Raw genomic sequence first — 24,765 nt, forward strand, 5'->3', positions numbered from 1 at the left:
ACTCAGTTTGATTAAAATATCATAGAAATCCTCACTAAAAGCCCAGGAGCTATTCTTCATTCATCTGTTTCCCACTGTCACTGCCTCCTTTCAGTGGTCCTCCACAATACAAACCCAAGCACACCTCACCATCACAGCTGGGACCACTCCACACCAGCTCCGCCTTCCACCCTTGCACCCCTCAGCACATTTTCTACATAGCACTCAAAGTGATGTTTACTTATTATTGGTTGTCATGAGAAGAGAACCCTCAGCTGTCTACAAGGAGCAGCACCTCCTCTAGACAAGGCACCCCATAAACATTTGTTGGATGAATCCTCAGGCACACTCAACTGCCTCAGTCATTCTTTCCAGAATGCTAAAGATTTCCCATGAGAACAGGTCTGAAGGAAACAACTCATCCATGGATCTGGAAGTGGACAATGTGATGCTTGGAACCAGGATACATCCAAGGACGATGGACCTGGCCGCGAAGGCACAGGTAGACATCAACTCTGAGTCACACTAGAAGCCACTCACATTATAGTGCCTGTACTCTTGCGGCGAATTTCAATCCCAAATGGATTCTTCTTAATGAGGATATCATAGAGTTGACCCTCAGGGGTGCTGGATGGCACCCTGGGTACGTTCAGAGGAACTGGAACTTCATACCGATTGTTGTTGGGATCATAAATCTAGGCCAGAGGAAATCGATTTTAGGCAAGAATAGTGCTCTTGAAACCTATACCCTTAGCAGAACCTTTTTTATTTTTGGACAAAAAGTTCAGATGCTATGTTTCTGTCTTCTTTGGGTTTATGATATCTGAGATTGAATTAACATAACAAGTAACAATGTCAGATTAAACATTTTTTCTGTCATTTCTCATTATTAAGGCCTCCATTACATTAATATACTCTATGGGACATTGGTGCTAACATGGAAAATTATTCTCAAATCAGTGTCGTATTTATGAATATGTTACTGGTTATTTTCTGGGGTATATGAGTATATAAAAATACCTGAAAATTTTTCTGAATTGAAAAAAACCTGTCTCCCCAAAATGAAATCTATTTGATTAAAATAATCAGAATGTCCTTGCTGAAGGTGGTATCTAAACCGACTCACGAGTACCTACTACATCACTGCCTGACACACTGCACAAGACACTAGGGATGTGAGCTGAATAAGGAAGTGCTATGGTTTTACAAAATTCACATGCGAATGAGAAGTAAAATAGAGCAGCTCACAACACCTGGGTGATGTGTGCTAAGGGAGAGCTATGTAGAAGTGCTGTGAGATTCTAGGGAAGAAAATGCCTAACATTGTTTCTGGGAGACTGAGATGGTGTCCATGGGAGAAATACAGGATGAGTCTTAAAAGCTCAGTAGTCATTAACCAAACAAAGAAAGGAGATCAAGTCATACTGGTGAAGAATAACAACCACAGAGAAATGTGGGCCAGAAACAGACAAATATTTTGGAAACAGCTACTCTGTGTTCAAGAGGTAAAGTAGGCAATGGTTAAGGCTAGAACTCCAAGGAAGTTCATTCATTTAAAACCCATTAGGTGCCTACAACATGCTAGCACTATGATGAGGATACAGACATACAAGAGCATCTTCCCTGCATTAGAGGATGTACAAGAACTCAGAATTCGGGTTGATGACAGATTGTAAAGAATCTTTCAGGTAATGCAACAATGTCCTGATCACTTTCACTTACTATGTCAATAACATTACACCGCTAACTATCTGCCAGGCTCTGTATTCGATTTCAGAAGAACAAAGAAGAAAGGGCACATTCCTGTCCTTGAGAAGCTTAGTTTAATAGAGAAATAGACATAATAGCTAGCCCGATCCTAGTCCTTAAATGCAATTAAATCTTGGAAAGGAATGAAATTACTGCATATTGATGGCTATATACAGAAATCTCAAATTCAGTATCCCAAAATGAACATATCATCTGACATTGATCAAGCACAAACCTTTTCAGTATTCCTATTCCAGTTAATGTCAGCACCATCCATATTAAGATGCAAGATACCAACACGGTCATCATTCTTGATTTTCCCTCTCCATTGTCACCTGCTTGCAATCAACCACCAGATCCTGTAACCCAACTTTCTCAACCTCAGACAGGTTCACTCTTCTCCACCTGCATTCCAGTGTCTAGTCCAAACCTAATTCCTCAACCAACCTGCCTAACTAGTAGCCTCCTGACTTGTCTGTCTGCATACACTCTTGTTCTCCCAATCATTTTCCTAACAGCAACCACAGTAATCTTTTCCAAATGAAAATCAGGGCAGGTCTCATTGTTCCCTCAATGATTTCTCACTGCTCTCTGGATAATGATCTAGTCTATTGTAGCATGATTAACTTATTTTAGGGTTCTGTGACCTGGACCAAAAAAAGGTAATGGAACTGAAAAGGGTCTAATCACTACCTGATACATGTACCGTGTTTACCTTGAACTGCAGCATTTCATTCTTATGGTAAGTGACATCCAGGCGAAGGGGGTTCACGGGTGTGGAGGGGAAGGCATTGGCATAAATGGAAGACTTTAAGGAGATGTCAGCTGTGGCCCCATGTGAATTATATTGAACATTACTGACAGAGTATAGATCGTTGACAAAATAGCAAAAAGGGACTCCAGAAGAATTGGATGCCTGAAAAGTAAGGCCAAAGTCATAGATCAGCACAGCATGTGGTCTTAAAGTTCTCTAACCTAAACAGGGTTAATAAAGTCATTTTATATGACAATAAAACCAGCTTATCACTCATCACTTGGCAATAACACAACTTTAATTTCCTGGTCTCCAAGCAAAATATTCATTTTAAAAATTTTCACACATGTCCCCACCTACTCTTCATATCCAGAGCATGTCCCCTAAGAAGTCCTTTCTTTCTAAGGATTTTAAGTACTTATGTAAGTACCACTGCTATGCTTAAGAAACTATAGATTACGTGTGGAGGATGTTCATGTACATGAACCCCAGCAGCATGGTTACCTCCCAGATACAGCCACGGGCAGTGCAGTTTTCTGCAGAAGCACCATTCTCATCAGGGTAACAGTCTATTTTTTCATCATCCCTTATCTTTATATCCCACTCCACTGTGTATGCTTCTCCCAGGAGAAGATCAATCTCTGTGATAATGGCAACCTGTAGGAATGCAGAAATCACAAGGAAATTCATCTTTAGGAGATAGGCCTTGCAAGATCTGAGGCTTTTGTTTTTCAAGAAAAAAAAATAGAAATTAGACCAGACATTCAACCATCCAAGCAACATATGACCTGAGCTCCTAAGAAGAGAACAGCACATTGCGGGAATCTACTTAGCAGCAACAGGGCAAATGTCTCCCCTCTAGCAGAATGCTGTCCACAGCATAATGAAAACAATTCGGTCAAATAAAACCCGTCATGATCACCCCTTATTCTTTTCTGCCCTGACTCCTCTTAGCCCTCTGTGTGTTGTCACGCAGGCTCTCTTCTGCACTTCCTCTTTAGCATGACACATGGTGTCATCCCGAAGTCAGCTGATCCCCTTGCTCTCCAGTCCCCAAACCAGTATCCCCCATTGGCATGGAGTGGTAGAAAGAACACAGCAATAAGAATCATATAACCTAGTTATCAAGCCCACATTTCTGTAGAATGTTGGACAAATGATTTCTTTTCTTAATTTTTAATTTTAACGGGTATACAATAGGTATACATATTTATGGGTTATATGAAATATGTTGATTCAGGCATACAATGAATAATAATCACATCAGGGTAGGTCAGGCATTCTGTTTCATTTCTTTGGGTTTCAATTTTAGTAACAGCAAAATTGAAAAGTTGGAAAAAAATTATATTTCTTTCCATTTCTAACATCCCAGCCTCTTCATTTCTCTAAGCCTGAAGACTCCAACTTTGAAATCTTCCTTTAATACCATTAGTTCTAATATTTAATATTTTTCTACATATTTTTCTTATCTTTGATACTTCTTTAAACAGCACTTCCCAAGTTAAAGTTCTCACTTGTCTGGAGTAATAAAATCACATTCTAAAATTATCATCCTTCTCCCAGTCTCCTCCCAGTCCAAACCATCTTGTACTTCCCTGTTCTACTAGTCCCCAAAACCCACTCCCACTCCCAGCAATGCTCTCACACAGTAGCACAGCCTTCATTCAAGGATAACATGAGGCCCTTTGAGAATTAAATCAAGTTGGTACCTAAGACCCTCCAAAATCTGACCACAAGTTTCCTATGCAAACTGGCCTCTTTTTCAAAACTAAATCTTATCTATGCTATTCCAGTCATATAATTTTCACAGGCTAATAATGTAAGGCTGTTCCCCACTTTCCTAACTTTGCTCTTCTTGTGTCTCGTCATAATTATAATTCTACTTTTGGGAAAAGGAAGTGGAACCAGTTAGAGAGAGAACATTGAGAGGCAGAGAAGAGAATAAGAAGGTAAACACCCAACTCATTCTATCTCTGGCCACCTCATATTTTTCCCCAGTCCTCTAACTTCCCCAAAACAGGCTTCAAAGTTGCTCTGTTCCTTCAGGAACCCATACACCCTTGGCATAAGGAACACCATGATACTATGGAGAATTCTCAATACACCATCTCAACAAAATGGGGTTTTACCTTCAGGTTAGAATCATAAGTGACTGTAGGAGAAGTCTGACGTGGCACACCATTGTGTTTCACTGTAACATTACCAGGTTCCTCCGTCCCAAGAATTTTAATCTCATTAAATGCTAAATTATTGGGGTCCTTGTAGGTTGATTGTGAAATATTCACCTCCAAGCGGTTCTGCAAAACAATTAAGTCCAATTATGCCTAAAGGTATGTCTGTAATACACAGATTCTCAAGTCACTCAAATATTCCATTCCAGACCGGATACCCCCACTGCCCTGAATGCCTCTCTGCTTTCTCTACTAGTGTGTGCTCAAGAAGTACATAATTATTTTGATAATCCTCTAATTTAAAACAATCATAAAAACACAGAGACATTTAAAAACTGTATTTAAAAACACTACTTGCTATATTAATGCCTCTTTTTCAAAACATCTATGAAATCATAAATAGAAATGTGCTCACCTATAGCCAATAATGCATATAAAGTTACAAATACAATCACGCATATACAATATACACAAGCACAGATGTGCTAATGGTCAGTCCAAAGCCCACACCTAAGATTCATAAAAGTATGCTACTTACTTGAGTGACAGAAAACTCACATAAAAGATACACTTTATTGGCCACAGTATCTGAAAGTGAGAGAAAGACAAGTCAGATCCTAGCCTTCCCACCACAGAAGAAAAGATTTCACCTGCCACTCCTTTCAGCTATGTCTTGAGGTCGCACATAGCAGTTTTCCTTTTCTTTATCGATAAATAATTTTCAATTGTATATGTGTATCACATTTCTTTATTCATTCATTCATCAATGTACAATTAGATTGTTTCTGTATCTTGGTTGTTGCACATAATGCCATAATGAATGTGGGAGTGACTATCTTTCTTAAAGACACTTATTTCATGTCCTCTGGATATACACCCAGAGGTGGAATTTCATGAGATTGTATGGAAGTTCTGTTTTTAATTTTTTGAGGAACCTCCATACTATTTTCCATAACAGTTGTAACAATTTACACTCCCACCAATAGTCTAAAAAATTCCATTTTCTCCACACCCTCGCCAGCACTTATGTCTTATTTTTTTATGATTTCCATGCTAACAGGTGTGAGGTGATATCTCACTGTGATTTTTGACTTGCATTCCTGTGTCATTTCCTGATGTTGAGCATCTTTTCACATACCAGTTAGCCACTTGTATGTCTTCCTTGGAAAAACATCTGCTCAGGTCCTTCACCCAGTTTTTAATTGGGTCATTTGATGTTTTGCTACTGAGTTGCCTGAGTTCCTTATTTTTTTATATTAATCTCTTCTGAGATATACGGTTTGCAAACATTTTTATCCATTCTGTAGTTTGCCTTTTCACTTTGTTGATTGTTTCTTTTGTTGTGCAGAAGACTTTTTGTTTGATGTTATCATACTTGTTTATTATTTGCTATTATTTGCTATTTTTCCTTTGATTTTGGTATCATATCCAAAAAGTCATTGCCAAGACTAATGTCAAGGAGGTTTTTTCCTGTTTTCTTCTAGGAGCTTCACAATTTCAGCCCTTACATTTAAGTGTTTAATTTTACATTGCACAGTAGCAAAGATATGAAAACAACCTAAATGTCCATCAATAGATGAATGAATAAGGAAATTCTGGTACATATATACAAAGAATATTATTCAGACATAAAAAGAAGAAAATTCTGCCATTTGCAACGGCATGGCTGAATCTAGAGGACATTATACTAAGTGAAACAAGCCAGAGATAGAAAGTCAAATACTGCATGGTCTCACTTACATGTGAAATCTAAAAAAGTTAAGCTCCTAGAAGCAGACAATATAACAGTTGTTCTTAGAGCCTGCAGGTGTGGAAAATGGGGAGATGATGGTCAAGGGTACAAACTTTTAGTTATTAGATGAATAGGTTGTAGGGATCCAGTCTACATTATGGATGGCGATGGATGTGTTCCTTAAAATAGCTGTGGTAATCATTATACTATGCCTATATATATATTAAATCCTCACATTGTCCACTTTGGATATATTTCATCTTTTAAATATTTTACAATTAAAAAATAAATATTTAAATCTACATATTGGATTAGATGGACAAGAGTCTCCAAGGTCAAGCCATTGTTTTTCCTTCTCTTTCCTACTGGAACATTGCAAAGCTTCCCTTCCAAAGGCTTCCAAGGCATATGCCTCAAGGGGATCTGTTTCCTAAACTTGAAGCACAGGAATTGTTAGTATACTGGACCCACAAATACTAAAAAGTATGGCTAGGTGAGTACACACTACAACAGTATTTTCTCACTGCCTCATTGGCAGGGGCATGATTTCTATATTGCCAACATTTGCTCATAAGAATTTTGGGTGGAAGACATTAACATTGAATTACAGGAACAGTCTTGAAACCATCTCTTCTAAGCACCCATTGGCAATAAAAAGAGAGCCTATTGGCCAAGCGTGGTGGCCCACACCTAGAATCCCAGCACTTTGGGAGCCTGAGCCGGGTAGATCACTACCGGCTGGCTAACACGGTGAAACCTCATCTCTACTAAACATACAAAAAATTAGCCAGGCGTGGTGGCAGGCACCTGTAGTCCTAGTTATGAGGGAGGCTGAGGCAGGAGAATCACTTAAGCCTAGGAGGCAGAGGTTGCAGTGAGCTGATATTGTGCCACTGCACTCCAGCCTGGGCGACAAGAGCAAAACTCCACCACAAACAAACAAACAAACAAACAAAAGAGAGCCTATTATTGATATCACTGGCCAACAGAAGAATTGTCAGAGATAGAAATGTATTTTTTCTTTCCTTTGTAGGTCATCTACCACTACCTCTGAATGGTGCGACCAGAAACAAAATACTTCAGTGACTCTTGCTGCTGTGCCTGCTGAGATTTCTCCCACAGCTCAATGACCCGCAGGAGGGAAGGACCATAAGTCACAGGTGCGGGTTTGGAAACAGCAACATGATCGTTTCAGCGCTCACCCTTCGTTTCCCCATCATCCCAGAAAAGTTCTCCTTTTGCTTCTTTGTTCTCATCTAGGGCAATGATAAGACCAAGAGGGTTCTTTCGACTGTGGGGAACAAGATTCAAGAGACAAAGACAGGAGTCAGAGAATTTTGCCAACTGAGCTGAGAATGTTTCCATCAAATTTCAAATTGAAAAAGTTACTAGCAGCAGATGGTTCTGCTTTTCTTCAGGCACAAACACAAAATTGACAGGCGCCCCTATCTTTAATATCAACAGTGTCACAAGAGATAGAAATACCCCAAACATTAGCAATAACATCTATGTTGGAGGCAAGAATTTAAGCACCAGAGTCTCTTCAATAGCTCAAATAAAAGCTGCTTCTGCAACTACTACTTAGAATACAGACTATGAGAAGAGAAAGAAATCTTAGGCAATAACTGGTTCAGTCAGATCATTTTAGCAATGATGCCCTCAGGAGAAGTGTCCAGTGCTGTGAGGAAGATACAGTTTCACCTGCCTAAGGACCATTTATACCCAGAAATCAACAACACACAATAAGGCCCATCTATTTAGTAGTAACTTATCTGATTATCAGGTATTAGTTTCTTTTGAAAGAAAAACAAATCATTCTAATGATCTACTTTATAATTTAGAATAAGAAACACAAAACATTACTCAAAGACATGGTAAAGTAGACAGACAGAGAGGAAGAGGGGGAGAGAGAGAAATTTTTATTTGGAATCTCTCCTCATTCTGTCACTCCTCTAGGCAACCTCCAAGTTTCCTGCTCTTCTTGTTTCTTCTCTGTCTGTCACTGGACTCACATTCTCCATTGTATTATTTCACAGTTCAGCCTTTCACTATACAAGAGTTGGTTTTTATTATCAACAAAATCATCTGCTTTCATTAAATATTCATGTATTGAGTAGCAGTCATTTCTAGGAAGTCAATGAGATACAAAAATTAATAAATCACAAGTCCTGACCTGAATGACCTTAAATATTACCGGAAAAATTAGGCACATTCATTAAAAAAATGGAGGCAGACAGTGAACACAACACAAAAGTTAAGATATTCTAGGAGTCCAGAACCACAGTTCCAGAAATATGGTGGACTGGATATTCTTCTGGAGACTTACCCAGTAAAATAGTCCCTGATTTTAGATAAATTACAACACATATTCCTGTTAAAATATTGTTGGATTTGCAAGAAAGTAAGAAATATATCCAAGAGACCAAAACAATAACAGGATAACAAAACACTGAGCTAAAACTAAAAGGGTGCTTAGTAAGCAAAACCGAGAATCTCCGTGCAGCAAATTCCCATAGCAAGGTTAAAACTGGGCTACTAAGCCTAGCAATCCAAGGTAGAGAATGTGAACCTCTGATTCCCACATGAAGCCGGGATCCTTAAAGGAAGCTAACGTAATGCCAGCTGGAAGCAATTCTTGGCTTACAAACAGAGGAGAAGGCAAATCATCTCTGGAGGAATGAGACCTACATTTATAAGATTATCATAGCTTAAAAAAAATAAGATCACCGAGCACACAAGGTAATAAGTCAACATGAAAGAAAGTCAGCAAAGGTAAGTAACAATAGACTTAGATTCCCCTAAACATTTCAGATAATAAAATTTTCTAGCACAGAGTATACAACTATTATTGAAATGCTAACAGTATTAAGGAAGACAAAATCTTCTAAGGAGCAATATATATATGAAATGACCAGAAATTTGAACGTGGCAGTGCTTCCTCCGCTGGAAGATTAGGGAAAGATTTCTTGCTACTGAAATGTAAGTTTCATTTGGGTCATTAAGAATACACCAGGGCAAAGATGTTGGAAAGGATAAATTCAAAAGCCCAAATGCAGTAAAATACATAGGTATGTCTGGGAAATAGCAGGCTTTTGGAATAGCTGGTCTGTATGTACATGAAGGTATGGCAGGAGATAAGACTTGTTAAGGTAACATGTAACCAGGTTGTGATTGGTTTTAAATACCCTATTAATAGAAGACTTTGGACTTAAAGCCTGGGAGCAACCAGTCGAGATTTTCATTTTGGAAAAATCAATTTGGTATCACTGTGCAGAACAGCTTGAAAGTGAACAATTCGAAAAAGGAAGCCAACTGGTGTTGGATTTAGGGATATTTTCCATTAGCATCATAAAAAGTCTACAATTTGGAAAATTAAAGCAGTAAGAGAAGTTCAAAAGAAAAGACAGGTTTCTGGCTTCCAAAGAACTCCTAGTCTATTAAAGACAAGCAGGCTAATACTCTCAAACGCATGAAAATATAAATGTGTACCTCTTTAGTACAGATGGAATCTATTATTTTGGAATCAATTAAGTATAAAGGAAAAGTCAGTAACTTGGAGATTTGAGGTTTGCAGAAGGTAATATTTGAATCACAAGAAAGAAAACTTAATGGGAGAAAAGAAATATGAAGTTGAAATTCTAGGAGGGTGGAAATTGAATCTTGACTCTCTAGAAAAGAGAACAAGTGAGTCAAGAGTAAAGAAACACGGATGCACAGTGTGGCCAAGGCAGACAGAGGGATCAACTGACCTGGTTTGCCCAGAATCAAGAAGCATCCCAAGGGAAGGGACTTTTGGTGCTAAAACTGCAACAGTCCTGGCCAAACAAAAAAGGCTGACCACCCGGCTGTTAGTTTCAAAAAGAAATTCAAAGGGTTTCAGGAAGGATATCAATTCTCAAAGGACACTCCAGCCATGCTATACCTGGCCAGAGTGGTTGTATTTGGCTGCTGTGTGGGAAAGATGTAGCCTCCTCGAAGGTGAAGTCCAATTTTGTCTCCAGGAAGTTCCATCTCGACTTTTTGCTTCCTCCATCTCACTTGGTTCCCCTGATGCATGCAGATAAATCAAACATATTGGCATGACAGCATATTGCCCTCCACTGATTATCTACGTGCCGAGTGATCCACAATTCTCTCCCTTTTCCAATTAGTTGAATTACAGTCTAGCCAGGCAATCAAACAACAGAAGGAAAAAAATCAGGAATAACATGTTCTGCCACCAGTTGGGGGTTTGTGAAAACATTTATGCCATGCTGAGGCTATTTGATAAATATTATATAAACTGAGAGTTCTAAACAAATAATCTGATTCCTGACCAAGCTCACATTGTCCATCAGTTCCTCCAATATTCATTTATGAGATACTATGTCAGCCTCTATCTTATTGCTGAATAAAGCATATGAAGGTATTTTTTCACATTTCATCATGACTGATGTTAGGGATTTAGGTTGACTTTACCCAGGTTCTGCTATGAAATTTCAGAAAACACTACCAAAATACTCCTCAGCAGGTAGATGGATGTTCCTCTCTCAGGAAAGGTAACTTGTCTATGCAGCTGCAGCTACAGTCTTAAGGAGTAGAAGAAAAGCTAAAGCTACTCACAGTCTCGTAGTCATACCAGACAGCACCAGGCACATATGCTATCACTTTCTCTGCACCCTGAAATTAAAACAGTATAGTGTCCCCTGAGGGAAATAAAATGGATTTCTTTTTATTATCTAGGGAACTTCTTAATCATACACAGAGAGGGCAGGAATGCCCTTTCCATCCTCTGTTATTATGCCTTTCTTCTGCTTCTCCTCTAATACAAATAATAGAAGCTGTAACTTGGCAACCCAGAGAGAAATCCCAAACGTAGCCACATTAGGAATAATAATAATAATAAAACATGTGTGGTGACAAACATTCCAGCTTTACATGATTATATCATTCAATTTTCCCAACACTCCCAAATGGTAGGTACTATTATTATTATTATTACACCTCTAAAGATAAGAAGCCAGTACAACTGTCACCCCTGATCACACAGGCTCAAAGTGGCAGAGACAACAATCACATCCCGATCCGCCTGACTTTAGAGTGAGTGTTGGGACTGCTCCATCCTGTTTCTGCATCATGGAGCAAGTCAGGATCTGCTATGAGAATCCAAAAACAAATAGGACCACTCCTGATATAGTTTGGATGTTTGTCTCTGCCCAGATCTCATGCTGAAATGTAATCCCCAGTGTTGGAGGTGGAGTGTGGAGGGAGGTGACCGGATCATGAGGGCGGATTTCTCATGAATGGTTTACACCATTCCCTTGGGGTTCTGTCCTGGTGATAGTGAGTGAATTCTTATAAGATTTGGTTGTTTAAAAGTGCGCAGCAGCTGAGCACAGTGACTCATGCTTGTAATCTCAGCACTTTGGAGGCCGAGGCAGCTGGATCATCTGAGGTTGGCAGTTTGAGACCAGCCTGGCTAACATGAAACCCCATCTCTACAAAAATACAAAATTAGCCGAGCATGGTGCCAGGTGCCTGTAATCCCAGCTTCTCGGGAGGCTGAGGCAGGAGAATCGCGTGAACCTGGGAGTTGGAGGTTGCAGTGAGCTGGGATTGTGCCACTGCATTCCAGCCTGGGTGACAGAGTGAGACTCCATCTCAAAAAAAAAAAAAAAAAAAAAAAAAAAAAAGTGCATGGCAACTCCCCCCACTCTCTCTCTTGTTCCTGCTTTTGCTATGTGACATCCCTGCTCCCCTTCCTCCATGACTGTAAGCTTCCTGAGGCCTCCCTAGAAGCTGTGCAGATACCAGCATCATGCTTCTTGTAAAGCTTTCAGAACTGTGAGCCAATGAAATCTTTTTTCTTTGTAAATTAATCAGTGTCAGGAATTTCTTTATAGCAATGCGAAAACAACCTAACATAACTTTTAAATCTAGAGTTTCCAGTAGATGCTTCTAAACTGGTTGGGAACTTGATGGAGGGAAAAAAAATTCTAGAAAGAAAAATGTGTAATTACCAGATGTCTAGCTTCTCAAAACCTAGCACACTCTCTTCATGGCTGACTCAGTCACAGATGTCAGAAATGAGTTTGGAATAAGGAGGAGAGAGGAATTTGCAGGGCAGCAGGAACAGAAGTGGAGATCCCTAGTGTATCTCTGTGGGAACACTTACTTCATCCAGAACTGGAGTGATGAGGAGGCCGGGCCCCCATAAGAACTGTTGGTGCACATCCCAAGTGCTGTTGTCCTCGTAGAACCTGAAGACCAGAGAGACAGCTCACTGAGATTTGAGCCACTGCCAATGAGATTTGTCGCAGTTCTACTCACAACCTGTTGAAAGCATACAGGCCGCCTGCCTGCGCAAACCTCCCAAATTATTCTGTGACACCTACTCAAGCCCCTCTGCACCCCTAGACAGATTCCCCTTCCCCAGCTTATGTCTCCTATTCCCTCAGGATAAACAGATGCTTCTATTCTAGTATGTATGCTAGGCAGGTCTCAGGCTGTAATTCTATTTTCCATATCCCTCCTTTTTAAAAAAAGTAAGTTGAGATCTAGATATTTGCATCAACATGGATAGAACTGGAGATCATTATGTTACATGAAATAAGCCAGGCATATAAAGACAAACATCACATGTTTTCACCTATTTGTGGGATCTAAAAACCAAGAATTTATGGATACAGAGAGTACAAGGATGGTTACCAGAGGCTGGGAAGGATAGTGAGGGGCTGGGAGGGAGGTCAAGATAGTTAACAGATACAAAAAAAAATAGTTAAAAAGAATGAGTAAAACCTACCGTTTGATAGCAAAATAGGGTGACTATAGTCAATAATAACTTAATTGTACATTTAAAAGTAACTTAAAGAGTGTACTTGGATTCTTTATAACTGAAAGGATAAATGCTCAAGGGGATGGATACCCCATTCCCATAATGTTCTTATTTCACATTGTATGCCTATGTCAAAACATTTCATATACCCCATAAATATATGCAACTACTATATACCCACAAAAATTTAAAATTAAAAAATTAAGTTAAATAATCAATACATTTCATAACTTCAGCTGACTATCAAGAAATTGGATCTGATCATAAAATATACCAGATAATTTAACATTTTATTTTTTTCTCTTTCAGGATATCTGCTTTTTAACAAGAAATTTCATGAACAGACAAAAACTTCCCAAAATAATGAATATATGATAGCTTGATATGTGCCTGAGGGCCTCATATGTCACCCACATAAGGGAGTTGACTGTATTTTGACAAGAAAATACTCTTAAGTGCCTTGTTTTAGAATTAAATTAGAGATGTTCATTGCCTGAGAAATAAGAATTCTGAAATTCTAAAAATCCTTTATAATAGCCTCATTTGTATTTATATTATAGGCTCATTCCTATAGCTTGAACATAGTTCTGGCATTATAGTGCATTACAGATGAGACCACCACAGTCAAGACTTCAAATCCTTTAAATTAAGACTGAAGAAACTAAGGAAAAAATGATTCCCCTAAGATATAGAGTGAGTTAGTGAGCGGCAGAACAAAGAAAAGACCTGTAGTCCCATGACTTTTAGTCTAATTCTCTCACCAAAATGGAACAGGCGAGGTTTACAAATACCAACTAGGTATTCCAGTTAGATAGATAAATGAATAGAGATATATAGATTACAGATATAGATATAGATAGATATGAATAACTGCCCGAATTGTTTCAGTTTTCACTCCGATATTTGATGATATAGTCAATGTCATTCCAGATGCATTAATAAATTTGAGGAGGTTAGGTGAACTTACTCATGCAAAAGGGGCCTAGCCACCGTGTCCCCTCGGCTGTGAGCACGGAAGAAGAGGGTGTATAGGTAGGGCAATAGAGTATAGCGGATGTTAAGGTAGTGCCTGGAGGAATTCAATAGCAGGGAGTCAGCTCCAAAGGAGGCAGGATCCTGGTCCTGGGAGGAAATAGGAGTTTACAGTTGTGGTTTGGCTGCAGAATATCAGAAGCACCTGCAGAATTCCAGACCTCATTCATTACAACCAAGAATTTCCCTCCTGAATGACAGAGGCCAAGGCTGCAAACCTCGCTTCTGAGCAGTACCAAGTAAGGGTCTCTCCTTGGGTTTTCGATTCATCCTGCCTCCCTCATTCTTTAAGATTCCTCTCTTGGGAGGCTGCAATTTAAATAATTTTGAAGTATTTCCTTGTCTGCTTCTTATTTAAAAGCAAACAATATAAATAAAGTGTACAGAAGTTTGATGAAAGACCTTTACAGACACGCCATTTCCTTGAATGCAGCAGTAAATAACAGGCTAAGGCCATTGGGCATTTCGATGATACAGCACAGGTTCTGGTTAATTGCACATGATGGTGCAAATCAGAGTAAGTGAAGACCAGGTAAGAGGTTGGTTCAGCAGATCTCTTGGCAAGGATGCAGACAGATCTAGTCCTAATGTACGCCAAATTCATTCTGACTCTATTTCTTAGGAGCCTTACCTTGAAGCCTTGGCCATTGTGATTTCTAGAAAACGGATAAAATGCACCCAACTGCATCCACCGCCTACAGAGCTCCTCAGGGGCATCCAAGGCAAAACCACATATGTCAGGACCCACCTGGAAGGACACACAGACAACAGGTATACCTCACTTCCTTCCACCACCCTCCTTTGCTTTCCACCAGGGACCTCCCAACTAAACCTTGCTTAAACTTCCTACTGAGAAGGCTAGGAGGGTGGTCAAAATTCGGGTATAGCCTGTGTCCACTCTTGAATACTGGATGACTTTGAGTAAGTTACTCAATCCTTCTGTGCCTCAATTTCCTCATTTTGTCAGTGAGTACTAAATTACTACACAGGCATTTAGTAAATGAGTGAGATAATGAAAGTAATACACTTTACATACGAGAGCTTTTGGATGCATAGTACCTAATACTGCTGATATTATTATTTTGACCTCACTACTATCAGCATTATTTTTCTAAAGCCTAACTCTGACCATGTCACTCACCTATTAAAAAATCTCTAGGACTTCCTTGCTGTTCATCCTTTTAGATCTTTAAAACCTGGTTCCAACCCATCTTTTTAGCATCACTTATCATTCCAGTCCCACACACCAATCCTCACAGATACATCAAATAATCCCCTTCTACTGTTTGTGCTCACTTTTATTTCTCAGTGTTAAAATGAACTTCCCCCCTCATTAGTCAGATGAAAAAATACTCACCTTTCAAGGTTAATCTCAAATGTCATCTTTTCCATGAAGTGTCTCTTGACTCCCTGCCTTGATTCCTTTTGTCCCTCATAATTTTGTCAGATAAAACCCTTTCTCGGGATCTCCCATAACATTTAACTCATATGTCCCTGTTGGTCTTTTTACCCTAGTTTGTCATAATTATTTGTTTACACACATGTCTCCTCTTACTAAACTGCAAACCCTTGGGGCAAAGAGGAGGTACATCTTTACTATATTTATGCTTTCCTTCCCCTCTCACCATGCCTACTCTGCTCAAGACCTTGAACATTCTAAGAGCTCAATTCATAAATATGTTGGATTTAACTAAAAAATGCCAAAGCCTGTAGGGTGCTGGCAATGTTATACTTCTTCATCTCGGCACTAGATACACAGAAGTGTTCAGTTGGTGAAATTCATCAGCTGTATTCTTAAGGATACATACACTTTTCTGTATAAAGTATGTTACACGTGTTATACTTTAATAGAAAGATCAAAGTTGCACCTTCTGTCTTCATAAGGCAGTACAGGAAAGAATGGTATGGTATCAAAGCCTTGCTGATGTGGATGAAACACATGCTCTCAAGACATTAAATTCCCAGCCATGGCAGGCAGGAGAGGGGAGCTTTGCGGCTTGAAAACTTTCTAGAATGAGGCTACCTGGGAATTCAGGTTCATAAGAGAACTTGAGGTAGCAACTCACCATTGGGATGCCAAAAAGGTTGAACTCAAGCACGCCAGGGATGGACCATCGCAAGTCATCCCAGGTGGCGGTGTTGTCTCCTAACCAATGTGCTGCAAACTTGCCAGAGCCCGCAAAGGTAGAACGGGTCAGAATGAAGCTTCTCTTATTAGGGAACACAGTCTTGGCAGCTCTAGAAAGGGAGAGAGATTTAAGGAGCCAGTGTGAGATCTTAGCTTGTCTCAATCCATGGGATACAGAAACAATACCAAAGACATCAAAAGTGAATAACCCACTCTCTTCCAACTCCCTTTCAGTACAATTAGAGTCCCTGTTGGGAGCATTCTGTATCATTAAATATGTTTTGTTTTGCTTTGTTTTGTCTTAAGAAATTTTATGCATTAGCCCCATAATCTCCAAGAATTAAAAACATATATATATTCTTTATATTCAATAATTAGCAGGTCGTAGCCACAGTGGTCTTACTCTGCTGTGGCAACCGCCATGGTGTAGCCATACAGATTGTGAACGTCGTACTGCTTGCCCCAGTGCTGCACTGCATCCATACAGAGAGTCTTGCAGAACAGGTACCCATCCAGGACTCCTGAAACCAAAGTGGGATCAATCAGCGACAGCCTAAGTTGCACATTTCCTGCTCCTTGACTATCACACAATCCGACATGACAGCCCCCCAGGCAAGCACTCTTGTGGGCATCCTGTAGACAGTCACACTGCTCCCTCACTATGAGAACGCTATCCACATGGAGTAGTTTCTCTGACATATAAATGAATTCTGCTGACTCACACACATCCTCCCACCCGAGCTCTCATGTGATTAGAGGCAGACACTCGGAAGCAAGAAGATTCAGTCAGCCCTGAGGTTCAATCTGAATTCTCCAAACTGAGCTAAGTTAAGCGGTCCAAGAATAGAAATACTGAATGAAAGTGTAAATTAATTTCTGACTCCTTCTCTCCCCTGATCATATATTTTAGAGAATGATTACCAGTCTCTCCTGTATTCATTTGTTCCTCTCTGCTCCCATTGCACCACTCTGGTTGAGATCCACATTATCTGTGGATCTTAACTATTGCAGTAGCTTCATCATGTCTTATTTACCTCCCATGTATCTATTTCTAGTTCACACTATATATTAATGCCAGGTTCAAATTTCTAAAACCATCTGACCACCATGCTTCTCTCTTACTAAGAGAGAAAGTAGCTTCTAACACCAAAAGAATAAAATATGAACTGTTTAGCCTCTCATCCAAGACCCTCAGCATTTGATTCTACGCTACCTGCCCCAATTTCCTCTCTTCTCACCATATTGAAGCCTTCATAAGTTATTATCATCTTAGCAGTTTTTTCCTTTCTCAATCAAGATATAATTTATCCTTGAACTTCCAGCGTTCTTCAAACTATGGCCAATGCTATGATTCCAAGGCCACACCCTAAGAGATAGTGTTGTCCAAAGTTCAGTCAAAGCTGGATATCATCAGGTTCACTGACTTTGACCTCCCAAGTCACGAGTTCTGTCTTTTCATCCTGTGGCTCAGTTCTTCACACTGTGGACATGTCAGACATGACCCTCACCTTAAGACTAAGGCTGTTTACCTGGTGTCTCTCTAGTAAACCCTGGCCTGCGGGTGTACACTTGAGAATGACGTAAACTTACCACTAGCCTCTAGCCTCTACACCATATCCTCTCTAGACCTTCCCTAGAAATAGCTTTGACTATCAGTAGAAGTACTACATTGCCCCTTTTGAATTTGTGCCTCTTTTAGGAAAGCATAGCATGTTTTTATTTTCCTTCCTAGTTTTCCTTATATATTACCCACATTTTTCTTTTTCTGTGCACACTTATGAACAAATTCCCTTGTCAAATTTTTCAGATCTGTCCTTACAAATTTATAATATGAAATACACATTGCTACTTTAATCTGCTGACCACCAAGACTTACTGGGAGTGAATGGGGGATTATTTAGGTTGTTTGTGGAACATCCTGAGACCGAACCATCAACAAAGTTGGAGACTTCATTCATATCCTGCAAGACGAAGAGCAAAAACTATTAAGAAAAAGTAACATGTTATCTTATGATGTACTGACGGTGTCTTTTTTTAATTAATCAGATAAATTATTCCAGATATTTTAAGGGGGTATTTATATATATGGAATAGAGTGGGTGTTCTTGTCTACCCACTGAAGGCTTCATGAAGAAGGTTCTTAACATTTCTTCAAATATGTCTATAACTGTTGAAAATGAACAATTCCTAAACACACCAGGTGAAAAAAATTTCAATTTATATGACATGTTTCAACTTATACATTTTCCATATATCAAAATATAACTGTAAATACATACACATAAAAATACATATAAACATACATACACAGAGAGAAAAGGAGGGAGAGAGCACATGAGGGTCTAAAGAGATGCATTCTAACATATCGATAATAAATGTCTTTGGTTGCTATAATTTCAGAGGATTTTTGCTTTTATCTTTTTAACTCTCTGTATTGTTTGAATTTTCTACAGTTCTGTTAGAAAAAGAAAAAGTTTCAACTCTGGAGCTCCCTAAATTTTCCTAACCCTCGGCTGGGTTACTTTCTTTCACCTGACATCATATGAGACATTTTTCTTTACCACAGGCATAGTTTGTTCATGCACCTGAGTGCTTTGACTGTGATCAATTTGTTCAACATGTCCAAATGGAAGAGCCTTGAACTAGCAATTGAACAATTTGTATACTTTGCAACAAGGTAAGGAGTACATGACCTGTTCTGAGTTCAGCTCATTCCTTTGAAGAAGAAAGGAAGGAAGGAAGGAAGGAAGGAAGGAAGGAAGGAAGGAAGGAAGGAAGGAAGGAAGGAAGGAAGGAAGGAAGGAAGGAAGGAAGGAAGGAGGGAAGGAAGGAAGGGGGGAAGGAAGGAAGGGAGAAAAGAAAAGAAAAAAAGAGCTAGACTTGGGAAAAAATTTCTGAGTTTCCTTTTAGCTCTAACAATTTGATTTTTATTCTAAGCTATGTGTTTTAGTAAGATTATTTGAATAGAAAGATAGTGAATATTGAGAATGATTGCTATACTTCCTTTCTTCTCCTCCTCCTCCTCTCCCTATGCTCTGTGACTCAAAGTTACAGATACAGATATACACAATCTGAATATCTGTCACTCAATAATCCAAGTGTAAACAACTCACAATCCAGATTCCATCAAACTCCACTTGATTATGAAAAAGTTCAAATTCCTTTGTCCACCAAACAGCACAGTTGGGATTGGTATAATCAGGAAACACAGTTTGTCCAGGCCAGACCTTCAGGAGAAAAAGAAAAACACTGATAAGAGTAAATTAAACAAATATAGAATAAAATAAAGTACTTTGCAAAGAAATTCCTAACATGATCACAGCAACCGAGGTACCCAGGAACACATCCTATTTAGTTAGGAAGGTGGAGTGCTCAGAATATTTAAAATAAATGCCAGGGTCACTTGAAGAAAAATGCATTTCAAAAAATGTTTAAGTCCTTAATGAATAAATTTGTGGATAAAGGCATTGTCTAACTTAGTCATCTTTAACTCTCCACACTTTTTTTGTTCTTAATTCTGGAAATAGTAAATGGGGGAAGAGCACTGTGTAAATTTCAGCTAGTCCATTATAAGCTGTGGATTCTAACATCATTCACTTTTCTCTTTCTTTCCTATCCAATTTCCCCCAGACACTACACTCTGAAAAGGTCATCAGAGACCTTAGAAGTGAACAAGCAGATAACACCTTCCTGAAAAAACAAGGACAAACAAACATTTGAGAAAGAAGTGGGTACACTTGTCAAATACTGCAGGAAAATTGAGTAAGAAGAGGCATGAAACAGTTCCGCTGGATTTACCAATGAGAAAGTAATGGGTGTTTTTTGCCAGAGCAGTGTCAGGGAAGTGATGGGGGAAGAAAGGAGGCCACAGTCAGCTGCAGAGTGTGTGGGAGGTGAGAAAGTGGACACTCAGTGTGTGAGCTGTTGTTTAAAGGGACTTGGCTGTGAAGGGAATCAAAAATCTAGGATGGCAGGCATGCACTCGGGCACAAAAGGGCAGAGGAGAATTTATTCCCAGAATATATAAATATATTGAAAATGTACAATAAAACAATTACATGCACAAACACACACACATTCACATACCCCTATGCAGCCCCTCTACCGCCTCCAGCCTTCCCATTAAGTTACCTCCCCAATGAGTGGAGTCACTCCATCTGAACTATTCACCCATATCTTCATATCTGAACCCCTGTCATATGGGCCATAGGGTTTACTTGAGGAAGAGTTGTTGGAGATGGCTGGATCCTAAAAAGAGGAAGAATACAATGAAGAAACCAACTGGAAGCTGGAGGCACTGAAAGGAGACTGGGAACTTGGGGAGAAAGCAAAGGAGATGGGTGTATGAAACGGAGGAGCAAATACCTAATTTGGAGGAAAGAGGGCAGTACGTACCACAATGATGACAAGCTTCTGTCCATTTTTGTGTAAGTCATTGACAAATTCAGGGAAGCCTTTAAAATTCACTGGATCATAAGTGAAGTCCCTTCTCTCATCCATATAATCAATATCAGCATGCTGAACATCCTGAAAGAATATACAAAGTCCACAATTAGCGCCTAGAAATTTCCATGGTAAAACGAAATCAAATTTTCACTGTGATTATTCAGGATAAACAACAACTAACTCTGTTCTGGGCTCTAAACAGAGTTCTTAATCAGTTCCTGGAAGCTGAGTGCCTCTTTTCCAATGGTGATTTCAAAAACACATGACCGGTTGGTTCCCTAGGGCTTGGCCTCATCCCTGCCATCAGGTTAACTGCATCATGCTATCCTTGCCTGGCACTCTGGCATTAAAAACCAATCAAGCAAACAACACCAATTATGACAAACCCCTAAGACAATCAGACATATCCACCTAAGAAATGACCTAAATTTCACCTTATTCACAAAATAAAGAAGGGAAGAGACTGCCTCTCTCCCACATCTCCCTCATTTTATTTTGTTACTTCGCTTCTACCCCACATCTTTGCTGTTTATGCTATCCCAATTTTACCTGTATAAACATAGTGAAGCCCAGAATAAAATGTACCCTTCTCTACCACCTAGGTTTGTCTCCAAGGGAATAGAGCAGGGGAGAGAAGAGGATTATTCTAGAGACTACTAAGCTTTTCCCTTTGCATCTCTTATTAAATTTCACGCCCAATAGTACCCAATATCATAGGTACATTCAAAGTTAGCCATTCAAAGCACAAAAATGTTTTATTACATGTCCATATTATACCTTTTTGTTCACTTAAAGTGACAGATTTTGACATGTATACTGAACTCAGGTAATAGTGTTCAATTCCCTGTCTAAACACTCCCTTTCACATCTCACACCACTAGGCAGCAGTAATAGTCCAATTCTTTCATTTCCGGGATCACTTAAAAAGAAAATGTCTATCTACATGTAAGGAAAATCGCATAAAAAAAGAGATGGCCACTATGATGTTAGAGATCTGGGCTTGAAAACTAGTTCCTCTGGTTTTCTAATATTAAATGAGATTTCTAATCTTAAATGGAGTTTTGTGGGGGTTTTTTTTGTTTTTGTTTGTTTGTTTGTTTGTTTTTTACTCAAGACTGAGTCCAGCTCTGTCGCCCAGGCTGGAGTACAGTGACACGATAGCGGCTTACTGCAACCTCCACCTCCTGGGTTCAAGTGATTCTCGTGTCTCAGCTTCCCGAATAGCCGGGATTACAGGCACCTGCCACCATACCCAGCTAATCTTTTTTTTTTTTTTTTTGTATTTTTAGTAGAGACGGGGTTTCACTGTGTTGGCCAGGCTGGGCTTGAACTCCTCACCTTGTGATCTGCCTGCCTCAGCTCCCCCACATGTATAAAGCCACGTCGTGCTGGAGAATGAGTAGTGGGACCCGCATCTAGCCTGAGAGTGGATTCATTGACCCAAACGTCTTAATCTGCCCTGACTTTCTGCTTCCCCCATCTCCTCAATTCCTAGGCTTTTTGAATCTCAATTCCGTTAAGCACTTTCTTTTACACTTCATATTTATGAACTTTCTGCCAAATTACAAAATGTCTGCTGAAGCTCGGTTTCAATTGTGAAATGACCACACTACAGAGAAAGGCAAATTCTGCTCATTCCCAATTTAATAGTAATCAAAATACTAACGTAAAAACACATGGACCTGAAACTTGTTGTATTATTTTTCACATTCATGTAGTCATGCAGTATTCATTCTGTCATCAATTATCTATGTGGTCTTGGTCATGTTATTTCCTCTGACAGCCTCAATTTACTATCTGTGAAAAAAAAAATGATGCTAACCCAGATGGCTCATAGTCCTTCCAGTAATATAATTATTTTGAGCTAAATTCATGGGGTCTAGAACTACTCTGCTTCCTCAATTCCTCTTTAAAACATCTGTTAAAACATAGGTAGGGAGACTGGGAATCTGCATCATTCATGACCTGACACTAAACCTATGAACCTAAGAATTTAGACATTAAATCTTATGCCAGAATCTTAGAGGAATTTCTAAAATTATGATACAACTTTTATGGTAAGTTCCTGCCATGACACTTTTGAGTCAAAACAAACCAAGAACACGCGTAAGGCAAGAAAATCCCTACTGAGAAGCATTAAAATGCTACAATTCAAGCTGAAGAGACAAATGCCCTGAAAACTCAAATAAAAACACCTGTAAAATGTAGTCAATACAGTAAGCACAAAAAATGTTTACTAATAAAATACACGATAAGAAAAATAGAGACAAAAACAGATTACCTCCCAACACATAATTGTGGTCTCCTAGTCTATTCATACTATAAAGAACTATGGTTCCTTCAAAAAATGATTCGTCCAACAAAAAAAAGTCTAGTATTCTGAGTATCTAAAATTCCTTTCATTACCAAATAAATAAATCAATTAAACTCAGGGAGAGAAAATACAAATAGTTGTTCTTTTTCTTCAAGGAAATTTCTTTACTTTTGGAGAACTATTGAAAACCTTGCTTACATAAGGGAGCTGTGCTGCGCGATTTCTCTCCACGACTTCTCTCATGTTGTCTAAGGTTCCATATTGATAACGACTGAGGTGAAATCCAAGTGCCCAGTAGGAGGGAAGGGCTGGCCGCCCAATAAGCTGAAAGACATATGTGAAGTGAAAATTAGCAAATATTCTGTTCTTAATAAAAAGTTTTTGAAGCATTGCTTTCATAGTCCATTTCCCAATGCACTGATTCATTAATGTTAGAATGTTAGTCTATTTTTCCAACCCTTCATAAATGTTTGAGGGTAGGGCCATGTTTGGGGCATCTTTATATTCTCTCACGTTCTTATAACATAAAAATGCTATACAGCAAGTTTCCATTGCATATATGAAATCTGTTCTTTAATATCTGAAATTTGTAACAGCAGATTTTGTGGGTCACACTTGCACAGGAAACCTACTTTTATAAAATATTTGCTGTTTAGGATTTCCTCAGTCACCATCTCGACATCCTAAGTTTACCTCTAGATATTCTTGAACAACTTGCTCTGGAGTGTTTCCCAAGAACACATAGAAGTCGAGAATGCCCCCAATGGTGCGGTAAGTGATGGCTGGCGCAGGCTGAAGGACAACCTCTTGAAAGGTTAAAAATGAAGAAAATGAAAATCAGAATTGATTACTGAATAGCAACTACCAAGTTTTAAAATAATGCAGGATCACTAACCATGTGAACATGAACAAAGTGACCCTAGTGTCTCACATCTTGAATACTAAGGGACAAACCCTGACCATCCAAGTCCACCCTCACAGCACATGGCAGCCAAGGCATTTTTTCTGTGACAGATTTTAATAATACTGACTGGAGTGTCTTAGTGCCTTGTGCCAGGCCCCAGGCTCTGGGGAAAAAGCAGCCAGGCTCATGAAGGGGTCCAGAATAAGCCACTGTGACATAAAAAAAAAATTATTTTAGACTGAAGGCATTTACGTTACTGAAATCCCTGATGTGTCTAAAAGCATAGCCTCCCAAAAAAACTCAATAAAAAGCAATTGTCATAAATCTGCACCAAGGAGTACCTCTAATCTCTTCTGAGACAACAGGCACCATTCCCAGATAGATAGTGTCACAAGACTATCTCATCCTCCTACCTATCTTCTAAGGGCCCATTTATCTTTCCAAAACGTCATTTGTTCTCTCCTAAGCATCTTTCCTCCTTCCCTTTCACCTATTAATTAAGATGGTATAGAAGCCCCAAGTTCTAATCTCTGCTTTGAGTTACTCATCACTGAGAACTCCTGTGTGTATACGCATTACATGTGTAAATAAATTCTGTCTTTTCTATTGCTAATCTACCTTTTTGCCAGTTTAATTTGCAGGTTCCCAAGAATTAACCCTAAGAGGTTAGACGAAAAGCTTTTCCTCTCTGACTTTCACAACCACAGAACATGTCCCACCACATACCCTATCATTATTGTGA

At 39.2% G+C, this 24,765-nt stretch overlaps 1 protein-coding gene across 3 annotated transcripts in view; it reads right to left on the reverse strand.

Moving 5' to 3' along the window:
• The window catches only part of MGAM (maltase-glucoamylase), a 119,629-nt gene that overhangs the window by 55,194 nt on the left and 39,670 nt on the right, over window positions 1-24,765 (reverse strand). For 2 of the 3 annotated variants that reach the window (XM_030932136.1, XM_030932137.1), the window contains 19 exons: window positions 23,813-23,925; window positions 23,318-23,443; window positions 20,755-20,886; window positions 20,491-20,607; window positions 19,473-19,586; window positions 18,236-18,320; window positions 16,763-16,880; window positions 16,298-16,469; window positions 14,863-14,979; window positions 14,167-14,321; window positions 12,540-12,624; window positions 10,988-11,044; window positions 10,308-10,432; window positions 7,588-7,676; window positions 5,192-5,241; window positions 4,612-4,779; window positions 2,987-3,139; window positions 2,444-2,644; window positions 520-674 (listed from right to left, as the gene is read on the reverse strand). In XM_030932136.1, the coding sequence (XP_030787996.1) occupies window positions 520-674; window positions 2,444-2,644; window positions 2,987-3,139; window positions 4,612-4,779; window positions 5,192-5,241; window positions 7,588-7,676; window positions 10,308-10,432; window positions 10,988-11,044; window positions 12,540-12,624; window positions 14,167-14,321; window positions 14,863-14,979; window positions 16,298-16,469; window positions 16,763-16,880; window positions 18,236-18,320; window positions 19,473-19,586; window positions 20,491-20,607; window positions 20,755-20,886; window positions 23,318-23,443; window positions 23,813-23,925 (2,332 nt within the window). Of the gene's footprint in view, window positions 1-519; window positions 675-2,443; window positions 2,645-2,986; window positions 3,140-4,611; window positions 4,780-5,191; window positions 5,242-7,587; window positions 7,677-10,307; window positions 10,433-10,987; window positions 11,045-12,539; window positions 12,625-14,166; window positions 14,322-14,862; window positions 14,980-16,297; window positions 16,470-16,762; window positions 16,881-18,235; window positions 18,321-19,472; window positions 19,587-20,490; window positions 20,608-20,754; window positions 20,887-23,317; window positions 23,444-23,751; window positions 23,926-24,765 lie in introns of those variants that run through there. The other variant, XM_030932138.1, reaches the window with a different exon arrangement.

This window comes from Rhinopithecus roxellana, chromosome 6 (assembly GCF_007565055.1).
Source record: "Rhinopithecus roxellana isolate Shanxi Qingling chromosome 6, ASM756505v1, whole genome shotgun sequence".
Taxonomy (NCBI): Eukaryota; Metazoa; Chordata; class Mammalia; order Primates; family Cercopithecidae; genus Rhinopithecus; species Rhinopithecus roxellana.